General features: G+C 51.7%; 1 protein-coding gene and 2 non-coding genes across 3 annotated transcripts; all 3 read right to left on the bottom strand.

The window, feature by feature from the left end:
* Positions 1-7042: 7042 nt before the first annotated feature.
* On the bottom strand, positions 7043-10086 carry RPL13 (ribosomal protein L13). Its single transcript, XM_004377768.2, has 6 exons — positions 10021-10086; positions 9612-9729; positions 9185-9326; positions 8814-8987; positions 8008-8064; positions 7043-7359 (listed from the first exon to the last, which is right to left on the bottom strand). Exons 2-6 carry the CDS (start codon positions 9713-9715, stop codon positions 7201-7203), a joined length of 636 nt encoding a protein of 211 aa, XP_004377825.1. The 5' UTR covers positions 9716-9729; positions 10021-10086; the 3' UTR covers positions 7043-7200.
* Positions 9043-9126, bottom strand: LOC111820865 (small nucleolar RNA MBII-202). The gene has a single exon (XR_002824356.1). It is a non-coding gene; the product is annotated as a small nucleolar RNA MBII-202 (small nucleolar RNA).
* Positions 9520-9593, bottom strand: LOC111820860 (small nucleolar RNA MBII-202). The gene has a single exon (XR_002824351.1). It is a non-coding gene; the product is annotated as a small nucleolar RNA MBII-202 (small nucleolar RNA).
* Positions 10087-11103: the final 1017 nt, after the last annotated feature.

The raw sequence follows: 11103 nt of genomic DNA, 5'->3' as shown, positions 1-11103 counted from the left end.
TGTAACAGAAATACCACAAGTGGATGGCTTTAACAGAAATTTATTCTCTCACAGTTTAGACTAGAAGTCTGAATTCAGGGCAGCAGCTCCAGGCTTTCTCTGTCAGCTCTGGGGGAAGGCCCTTGTCATTAATCTTCCCCTGGTCTACGAGCTTCTCAGCAAAGAGACCCCGGGTCCAAAGGACACGTGCCACTCCTGGCTCTTCTTGCTTGGTAGTAATGAGGTCCTTCCCCTTTCTGCTGGAGTCTATTATATCTCAAGAGATTGACTCAAGATACAACATAATCCTGTTGATTGAGTCCTTCCTCATTAACACAACTGCCTCTAATCCTGCCTCATTAACATAGAGGTTAGGATTCACAACACATAGGATAATCACATCAGATCACAAAATGGTGGACAACCACACAATACTGGGAATCATGGCCTAGCCAAGTTGACACACATTTTTGAGGGACATGATTCAATCCATAACATTCATGAAGCTAACTCAGACCTCAGGGGGCTCTTAGTTTAATGGTGGAAAAGGCCAAGGACCCACACAACTCCAGGCTGATGAATTGATGCCCTTTGGGGTGAGGGCCAAGGAGCACAGAAAGGACGGTGGTTGGGGAGCGGATCGTACTGGGTTTTGAAGTATGAATAAGAGTTGGCCACTGGAGAGAACACAGCCTGAAGGCAAGTCAACAAAGAAGCTTCAGAGAGACACTTGGTCAGTATACCTCATTGTGGCTCATAAAACCCAAGAGCTGGAAGCATCTTAGCCAATCATAGGGTTAATTAAACACACTAGGAGGGATGGAAAAATAGAGACACTCCAATCTCTCAGGAAATTCCAAAGATTTAGAGGTTACCTTCCAGGAACAGGGACAAAGGCCAAATTCCATGAGTAAAGTTAATTCTTAACTCCACAAAAGGCCATGCAATATTGTGAATAAAAATTTAAAAAAAGATTACAAAACAGAAACAGCACGCATAGTGACCTCATTCAGCACACATTTCCTGAGCACCTACTACGTGCCAGGCTTGGTCCAAGGCATGGGGCCTCAGTCATGATACAGATGGCCTGGCCCTGAGCTGGCAGTCCAGTGGTGCACACAGATGACAGCGAGGAAACAACTGTAATAGATAACTAGTCATGATAAGGGCTGTGAGGGCCTGAGGCATCTTCTTTTATTAATATATATTTGCATGGAAAAAAGCTGGCAGGATAAACATCAAAGTGCTAATGGTGTTTATCTGGGTGCCTGGTTTTTATTTTTACTTGCTTATCTACATCTTCTAATTTTTCAACAACAAACGTGTTATTATTTCCTGCACAACAACAAGATAAACAAAGGGGAAAATCTCATTTCCTATGTCTGGCCCAGCGGGAAAAGGCCAGGAGCTGGAAGCCAGAGGCAACAGGCCTTCTGACCCCTCTGCCAGCCCCTCCCTTCTGTCCACAGTGGAATCCCACAGCTTGGCTGCCTGTCCTTCACACACAGGCTGCCGCCCTGCCCAGGCACCGCAGATCCTGCTGAAGTGGCACCTGGCTCTTCCTCTGTGGTTTCCTCAGTGACAGCTATGGCATGGCTACCTGGAGCTAAGAGGGATGCTGCACGGGCGTTTTCTCCAGACAGGGTCACCCCACCAGAGATGGGGCTTGGGGAGGATGTCCTGTTGCTGTGAGGCTATTGCTGAAGACCCCAGTGGGTCGTTTAAAATTTCTGGGCCTCCGAGACTCAAACTCCCGAACTCTACGTTTTTTCCCCTCCCCTTATCCCCCGGTCAAAATATCATCTGTTATTTACTGTGGGCGTGTCAGGCAGTGACTAGGAGCTGAACCCATCTGGCTGGGTGTAACCCCACTCCTACTTACGAGCTGGTGATCCTGGGCCATTGTAGAGGATTGAATTGTGTTCTCTGAAAATTCATGTCCATCTGGAACCTCAGAACATGACCTTATTAGGAAATAGGTCTTTGCAGGTGTAATTAATTCAGTAAAGATGAGGTCATACCATAGTAGAACCAAAAAAACCCACTGCCGTTGATTCCAACTCATAGCGACCCCATAGGGTATCCAAGGCTGCAAATCTCTACGGAAGCAGACTGCCACATCTTTCTTCTACGGAGCTGCTGGTGGTTTTGAAGTGTTGACCTTTCGGTTAGCAGTCACTTTAACCACTGCCATCACCAGGGTTCCTTTACTGTAATAGTGAGGGTCCGAAATCCAATGAGGACACAGAGACACGCAGAGATGAACAGGGAAGACGGGCCCCTTCTGGTCTGCTGCTGGCCCCCCAACAAGGTGTGCACAGGCCAAGGCAACGTGCCCTCGGGCCCAGCATCCCCCCAGCATCCTTGAGCCATGTCCTGTGGCCTCCTCAGACCCACCCTCCCATGGTGCCCCCAAGGGGACAACAGCACCTGCTGGTCAGAGTGCTACGGGCTTAGACAGGTGACTGGGGGTCCCCATTGTGATCGCACAGTTCTCAGACTAGGGAGCAGGTGAACGTCAGAGGAGGAGGGGCCAGCTGCCCACCTATACCGCCCCCATCAACCCAAACTCAGGATCTAAGCCTTCTCTGTCCCTGTCCGACCCAGCAGGCCCATGTGAACGTGCAGGACCTCGCGAGTCCCTATGCAGCAGATTTCATGGCTCATAACCATGCACTATTTGGAAGCACCAGGTGAAGAGCTGGCCGGGCAGGCTGCCGGGTTGAATTGGCTCCACCTGCTAATGTGTGGTCTTGAGCAAGCTCTGTCCCTCACCTGGAAGTGCCACCCTCCTGGCTAGTTTTGAGTGACATGCTCAGAACAGGGCCTGGCTTGGGGCAAGCTACCAGGCTGCTGTGCTGAGGGGCGGTGCAGCAGGCTGCCACCCCCTCCCCTGCTACACCCGTCAATGCCCTCCTGTCTTCATCTGTCCAGTGGACACAGTGCCCACTGCCCAGTGTCCTGGAGACAGTTTTGGAATTGGGAGGGTTTATTAATGGAATCTTACAAGCAGGAATTACACACACAGCTAGCTAGGTGCTGCTTTTTATAACCTGGTTGCAAACCTGCCCTTCCTCCTGAAGAAATGCTATTTTATCTCAGGACATCTGTAACTTGGCTGGGTCAGATATATTTCCTGCAGGAGCTGACGTTTATCTCACTGTAGAAATCAGGCAGCCAAGCCTGGCGGTGTCCATGTGGGTGACGTCAACAATGCCAGGTCTGTCTGCAGTGGGCAGCTCTTGGACCCCTTAGCCACCTCCTCCATAAATGGCAGTACATAATGACAGGACAGTCTGGTGTCTGCAAACTCAGATGACAGGAACGTTTCTCCACCACAACTGGCAGGGAGCAGTGCATGCCCAACAATACACGTGCACACACACACACGGAGACATATGTACACGTGCACAGACACAAACACGCGTGGAGAGACAGAGACGTGCACACATGCACGAAGACAGGCACTGTAGAGACACTAAGACACACATTCACACACACACACGTACACATGTGTGCACACACACAGCCCTTCTCCCACCTTTGGGGCAACACCCCTATTCTGACTGGGTCATCAACTTCCTCTCAGCCGCCCCAGCTAATGTTTTCTCCCAGCAACAAGGCCATCTCCTCCTTGGCACCCAGCCCCCAGGACAGGGTTAACTGGTGGCACCTGTGGTGCCACAGCCTGCTGCATCTGCTCAGCTGGACTTGGAAGTTCAGCTGCTCTGAGTACCCCATGTCCCCAGTGGTCCTGCCGCTGGGTGGGGCCCTCATCACATTGCCAATGAGGCAGCCATGTCTCAGGGCTGGCTGAGACCACATAATGACCGTGGAGCTGAACCCAACCTGGACAGCCAGCCCCAGTGCCTAGCCTTCCTTGGCCCTCCCAGATTCCTCAAGGGTGTCAGGGTTGAGACTCTGCCCCCCGACCCTGTTTCATCTCAGTCACTGAGGAGCACCAGCGGAGGGGCCATCCAAACAGTTAGCACACCTGCTTGGGTATACGCCAAGAGCACAGTCCAGTCCCTATCCTCGGGCTTCCCCAAGCCATGAGCACCTCTGGGTCTGACTTGATGCTGGCTCCCCAGGTTCTGAGGGTCCAACTCCCATCCCCACTGGGCCCCAGACCCCAGCTGCAAACAGTCCCTGACATTTGTCATCACATCTAAGCAAACCAAGAATTCAAGAGCCACTCTCCCCCATGCTGAAAATTCTGGATGACAGGTACATGAGGGTCCATTCAATTAATCTCTGCTTCTGGGCATGTTGCCAAATTTCCACTAATAAGTTAAAGAAAGGAACTTTTTCGTTTCACTGAAGTATCGTCAATGGAACCAGTGGCGGTCACACTTGAAGCTTCAAGAAGTATCTGTCAAAACTCTAGAAATGAACCCAAATGGACAATTTCATTTGTATGTAAATTATACCTCCATTATAGAATGGAAAAATCATCACCCATTGGCAGATCCCTGCTGCGATCACTTCCTAGCCCTCAACTCTCCTGATTTCTTTGTACAATTGCTCTATCCCTGGGAACACTGTGTGCCTCAGGGCTGCCCCCAAATTCCAGATGGAGAAAGGGCTGTGGGTATCACTGGGACCTTACAAATAAGCTCAGATTTAAGATGCACACAATACAGCAAGTTTTCTACCGATCTTTTCCCCTGCATTTACATAGGTATCAAGAGTCCCTGGGTGGTGTGAACGGTTAACCGACTGCTAACTGAAAGGCTGGAGGTTCGAATCCATCCAGAGGCACCTCGGAAGAAAGGCCTGGTGATCTATTTCCAAAAATCAAGCCATTGATAATCCTGTGAAGCAGTTCTACTCTGTAACACATGGGACGTTCATGAGTCAGGATCAACTCAACAGCAACCGGTTTGGGTGTTTTTATGCAACATTCAGAAAATGCCCATTGCTAATAACAGGGATTTCTTTTGCTGCCTGTTTCTTAATGTGAGCTGCATGGGACTTCTGCTGACATGGCTACAGCACTTCCTGCTCTGTGAAGACTCACCAACAGTTCATGATGACCAAAACAAACCAGCCACAAGCCCAGCCCCTCCCCAGAGGTGTCTGTCCCTACCCTGGGTCTGGCAGTCAGGACAAACGAAGACCCTCACCAGGACGTTGTCTTCCGGATGGGCAAAGGAACAGCCAGTCCACACCCCATGACCTGGCAACTGTCTCCCAGACAACTCGGGGGCTCGTGGCTTTGCTCACAGTTTACAACTGTATCACACTGTGCAAACAGGGATACCACTTGTTTTAAACGTCTCCTGGTTTTTATTTTCACTGTATTCTCATGCTGACAGGAGCAGTTGCCCCATCAGCTCCTTAGCTAACAGGTGCTGTTTATTTACCATTTCAGTCATAAGGATATTCAACTCTTTCACCCCCATCTGCCCCTGCCACCTGAGACCAGCTCTAAGTCAGGACAGGGTGGGGTCAGAGGGCAGCAAATTTGACCTTTGGTCCCAGCTGCCAGCCCAGCCCTGGATGTCTCCCAGGGAAGGTGGCTGGTGGGAGGAGGTGGCAGAGATGGGGCCAGGGAAAGTGATTTGACTTAGCATCAGAAGGAACCCTGGGGGGTTCACTGGGTGGAAAAACCATAGCCATTAGTCAGCTATTACCGGCTAACAAACTGCCGTAAAACTTAGCAGCTAAAACAGTATGATGTTTCTATGGCTCAGGTGTTTGGGTGGGGCTCAGCTGGGGCCTCTGGCTCCAGGATCTGCCATCTCAAGACTCCCTTTCCTCTCCCAGGGAGGCCCTGCTGTGAGGTCCCCACACAGCTGGCACCCCTGAGGCCCAGAATGCAAGCCACACAATGTAACCTAAGCTCAGATGTGACATGTCACCTTTGCCCAGGTCACACATCAGAGGCATCTGAAGGTGCTCCTGGTTGAGCTACCTGGACCACCTTTGTTTGATGTTCCCTCTGCTCCAGGCCATTCACAATAACCCAGTTTTGCTGCCTCTAGCCCCAGGAGCACCACCCCCCTGGGGAAGTTTTTCAGACCATCCCTGGCACTATGGGATCTGATGTGGAAACAGGCTGGGGGGTGAGGCTCAGCTATGCCATGTGACCACAAAAGGATGGAGCTGGGGATGCAAGCATCTCCCTCCTGCTGCTTTCTCACCAGCCTGCTGCCCAAGACCCCCAATCTCAGCATTCTTGAGGAAGAGGGATATGGACTGCTGCAGACTGATGGCAGGGCAGACTTAGATGGACCTGGAGTACCATCAGGACCAAAGCTTCTCGCTCCCTGGGAAAAACAGGCAACACCCCTCCCCCCCGCCCCACAGCTATACACATGGGCTGATCTGCAGAACCTGCCATTGCCCCTGCCAGTTACATCCCTCACCTGGAAGCTACTCAGTTTTTTAGTTTGACCTTCCCAAGGCAGTACCCCAGGGAGCCTGGTTCCAATATGGCTCTTTGAAGTGTGTTGGGAACCCAGCAAGGAAAACAGCACCACCAGGAAGTCATCCAGAGTACGGCAGTGGCCCCACTCAGGTTTAGGAATTGCTCCCCAAAGCTCTGAGAGCCAAGCCTAGGCTGTGTGGGCAGTTAATAGTTCTCCTTTAAGGTAAACAAATCCTGCATAAAGGACATTTGTAATTTGCTTTAAAACAAACAAGGGAGTTTGGGGAATCAGGCAGTGGCAGCACACATTACAGATACACGGGACTCATCACAATGACCACCTTAACTATCAGGTCCACACAATCAGACTCGCGGTTCTGCCACATGGTTTCCTGGGACCATAGTGACCACACTACAAAGACTGTATGAGGCAGGACTACTTGTGTGTGGCTTGTCACTCTGCTGTGATGAAGGAGGAACAAGGCCAGGCAGTACCCGAGCACCTCATACATGGTGTGATCTTGCCTGGGACACGAGGTGGCCACACACACAGCCCGCACTGGCTCCAGGATACTGCCAGTCATGAGGTCACCCCATGTCCTCGGATATCAACTGGATTAAAAATTACTCTGATTAAAAAAATAATTCTGCTTAATGACCTCTGCACAAAACAAGCTGCCATTTTTCACATCTCTGAGCCACACCAAAGCCGTTCATCTCCCACTCAGCCCGGACCCAAAGGGGTGAAGCACTATCCAGGATCCTGGTGCCCACCTGGCCACTCATGCCACAATGATACTACTTGAGAAAAGGCTTCACTGCTTTTATTAAAGGTCCCTGACAGAGATTTACTTTTTCTTCTCCACATCCTGCTCTGCGGCCTCTTTGGCCCTCTTTGCGCGGATCCCGAAGAGTCGGGCGTTGGCGCGGGCCATGCGGAGACTGGCAAATGCCTTGAAGTCCTTCTCGTCCTGCGTGATGAGCCGGGCTTTCTCCTTCTTGTAGACCTGTAAAGGAGGGTGGGGTTGGAGCCATGAGTTGAGCCACTGTGACCGAACGACTAAGTAAGAGCCAAGCTTGCCAGAGTTCAGTGAGGGACACCAAGAGGGACCTATGCAATTATAAGGTGACACTAAGGCTGCCGAGAAAAAGGCTGATAATGACCCTCCATAGGACCTAACAGTCTCCCTGTGTTTGTGGCTTCCTGTTTGCTAACTGCTTCTGAGAAAAAAGAAAAATTAAGAACAAAAACTCAGAGCAAAAACTAAGAGGACCATCTCAGTCTCCACAGTCTCCACAGTCTGTCCTATGAGGAGGTAGGCACTGCTACAGACAGCACAGACTTAAACAAAGGGAGGCCCCAGGACAGCCCATCTCTCCCAAGAAACCCGCAGGTCTGTGGCTGGGGCTTTCCAAGCAGCACAGAGGTGTGGTGAGCAGCCAAGTGAGGGTCCCCAAGCTTTCTGAAAGGGAACACAAGGTCCCCCCCCAGACTCCTCTGTTGGGATTTCAGGAATGCTTTTCCCAGGGCCTCAGGTGCCACCCAACTCCTTCAACCCCACACCAGCCCCAATCAACACCCACTTGTTCCCAAGATGCAGCTGAAACACAAGCAGCACCAGGACTGACAGAGCAAAACAAACCCGTCCACTTACGTTTCGTATGGGCATCACCGGTCCGGTCAGCTGAGTCGCCAGTTTGAGTTCCTCGGCCTAGTTATTAAAGACAAAGAAGATTCCAGGGCTCAGTCTCCCTGAGGGATCCAACCCAGGCTCACACTTCAAATCATTACCTCTCACCGGGTGTCCTCATACTCTTGGAAAAGGAGCCAGTGCTGTGGCCAAACAAGGGAGCCACACCCCTTCACAGGACCCCAAGTTAGCCTATAGAACAGACAAGATACACTCATCTCGTCCTGCAAACCAGTAGCCTAGCACGTTAACTACGGTGCAAGTGAGAATCAAGTATCCATTTGAGCACAAAGCCATACCCCAACACGATGCCGGAAACTTCAGAGACAGCAAAGACTCCCATACAGTAAATGCTGTCAGCTTCACAAGACCTAAGAATATTTTCTCTGCACAGAAAACACTTTTTTTAGTAATAACAGTTTCCACTGGAAAAAACAAGCTCCACAACAAACAGCTTTTACTGTGACTAAGAAGTAGGAAACAATCAGTCAAAAGAACAGTGGGGGTCCACGCAGTCTTGATACTCAATTTGTGAATTCTACGGGGCCAACTTCAAGTCACTCAACTCTCGACCACCCATGTATGATAGCCAAAGTCTGGAAGGTAAAAAGGCAAATATATTTTTTCTTCTCACCCCAGCCAAACAAAAGACAGACTTCTTTTCATCTGACCTGAACCTCTCTACTGGTCCTCGCCAGGCCCCCTGAGCCATCTGGTAGCATCTCTAACTACACAACCTACCACCAGTGGTGCCAGTGCACGGTACTCACAGAGCTGTCTCCCTTCTTGGGGGCAGAAGGCTTCCGGGGGAAGAGGATGAGCTTGGAGCGGTACTCCTTCAGCCGCTGCACGTTGGCTTGCAGGGACTCGGTGGACTTATTCCGCCTCCGCGGATCCACGGAGATCCCAATGGTCCGGGCCACCTTCTTGTGGATACCAGCCACCTGCTCCAGAAGTAGAGAAGGTGAAGCTCCACGGGCCCTCTGGGCTCCAGGCCCGCATGATAGCGCTCGGTCGTCAGATGGAAAAGGGTTCAAAAGAGCTTTCATCAAAGCAGTACAGCGATTCCGGAGACTGTCATCATGTGACTGAGCTACCAACAGAGACAACCTTCTAACATAGCAATTTCGTGGACACTCACCCGCAGCTCTTCCAAGCTGAAACCTCTGCCAGCTCGGACTTTGGTGTGATACCGCACCGTGGGACACCGCACTATGGGCCGGATAGGTCCGGATGCAGGGCGAGGAGCGATGCGGCGTGCTTTTGCTTGACGGGCCTTACGTCTGGTCAGAGAGAAGCCAGGCAGCAATTACCTTCACTTCAGGGCCATCCTCCCCTCAGTCGAGGCCTGCTATTCACTCCAATCAGCACAGTATTTTCCCAATCCCTGCTCTCCATCAGCCACACGACTGCGATGTAATTACCTCCACCCAAGACAAAAACCCCAGAAACTCAAGCAGGACCCTGTAGGACCCTGAAGAAAAAGCCCACGGTCATCAGGTCGAAAAAAGCTTTCATCAAAGCAGCACAGCGATTCCCGAGTCTCATCACGTGACTGGGAGCCTCACCTGCGGATCTTCCGCGCCGGCTGGTTGAACCACGTGGCTACGCGCCGCTGCCAGTCCTTGTGGAAGTGGGGCTTCAGGATCATGCCATTCCGGCTGGGCGCCATGGCTGCCTATGGCCCTGGGCCCCACGGAGAGGAAAAGGTCAGGTTAGGGGCCGGGCTCCGGACGGACCAGGCGCCGAAGCCCACTACCTGGCCGCCCCGCCCGCCGAACCCCCAGGTCTCCGCCGGGGTCTCCACCCCGGCACGCCTGGCCGCGCCTCCGACGGCCAGGCCGCTGCCCAACGCCTTCTGCGGCAGAGACCGGCCCTTAGTCGGGCCTTCCATAGCCACTGCGGCAGCTGCCCCGCACCGATGGCTGCTGATGGAGGCCGATGGCGCCCGATCGCGTCGCGCTCCAGCCCACCTACCTCCTCAAAGCGGAACAGCCGATCAGAAAGAAAGCGGCGGCCCAAAGCACCCTGGGATGTAGTGGGCCCTGCCTATCAGAAGTGCCGGAGCCTCCCGACCAATCACAGTCAAGAGCGACGGAAGTGACGTCAGCACGCGACCATGAGCCTTTGTAAATATGGCGCCCGCCTCGGTAGCTAGGTTTTAGTGTCGGCTTTCGATTGTCCCGCTGGGAAAGTCCAGGAACGTGGCGGTTTGTCGAGCCGACTTGCCGACCTTTCGTCGTCACTTTGCTCTTTGCAGCTGCGGGAACGCCCCACAGCACTTCAGCCACTTAACGCTATGTCGTGTGGCTGTGAATTTGTCCCGCTACCCGCCTGTGTGCGGAACAAAACAAAAACTACCGTCGTGGACTTCATCACGGGATACAAGTGCAGCTATCGTAGGGGATGAAGGGAAAAAGTGGCGGTTTGAACTCAGGGTTCTGGGAACTTTACTGTAGTGCATGTTTATGGGACACGGTGGTTGAGCGGCGCAAAGGCAGGCAGGCAGGCTTTAAGGAAATGTGAATTCTTGTTCCAGTCTCTTCCCCCACCCCCCCACCATCCATTTGGAACAATTACCATCCTTTTTTTAAAACAAAATTAACGCTTACTGAGTGATTACTATAGGCTAGGCAAGAAAAACACTACTTTACATGCACTTTAACATTTCTCACAGCCACCTGATGGAGTAGGGGCTGTTGTTGGCCATTGGCCCCACTTTCCAAATAAGGCAACTTGGCAGAGGGATTAGGTAACTTACCTGAGGCCACACAGTTAGCAGTAAGTGGCAGAATTGGGATAAAAATCTAAGTGAGCAATTCCAAAGGCTACACCCTCACCCAATGTGCAAGCTAACGCCCTTTGCAGAGACATCATGAAAAAAAAAAGTAGCCAGTACCTGTTCCCAGTCAACATACCTTGTTCATCTGTCCTCCAGGACAAGGCAACATCCAACTGCTTTCTGTACACCTTTACATCCCAGTAACTCTTTCTTCCTACCTTCACCCACTCACAGGCATCTTGCAAAATTCAATGAGCAGTTTAAGATTTTTGTGACAC

This window comes from Trichechus manatus, unplaced genomic scaffold, assembly GCF_000243295.1.
Source record: "Trichechus manatus latirostris isolate Lorelei unplaced genomic scaffold, TriManLat1.0 scaffold00053, whole genome shotgun sequence".
In the NCBI taxonomy this organism is placed as follows: Eukaryota; Metazoa; Chordata; class Mammalia; order Sirenia; family Trichechidae; genus Trichechus; species Trichechus manatus.
The sequence above is the reverse complement of the archived record's forward strand: the minus strand, read 5'-3'. Positions and strand labels throughout refer to the sequence as shown.

What these genes read in the sequence shown, in the direction of transcription:
- RPL13 (XM_004377768.2), bottom strand. Translation starts at nt 9,715, where the DNA reads ATGGCGCCCAGCCGGAATGGCATGATCCTGAAGCCCCACTTCCACAAG. An exon ending in CCGGCGCGGAAGATCCGCAG is followed by an intron (nt 9,327 to 9,611) that starts GTGAGGCTCCCA and finishes CTCTCTGACCAG; the next exon opens with ACGTAAGGCCCGTCAAGCAA. An exon ending in CCAAGAAGGGAGACAGCTCT is followed by an intron (nt 8,065 to 8,813) that starts GTGAGTACCGTG and finishes TTTAATAACTAG; the next exon opens with GCCGAGGAACTCAAACTGGC.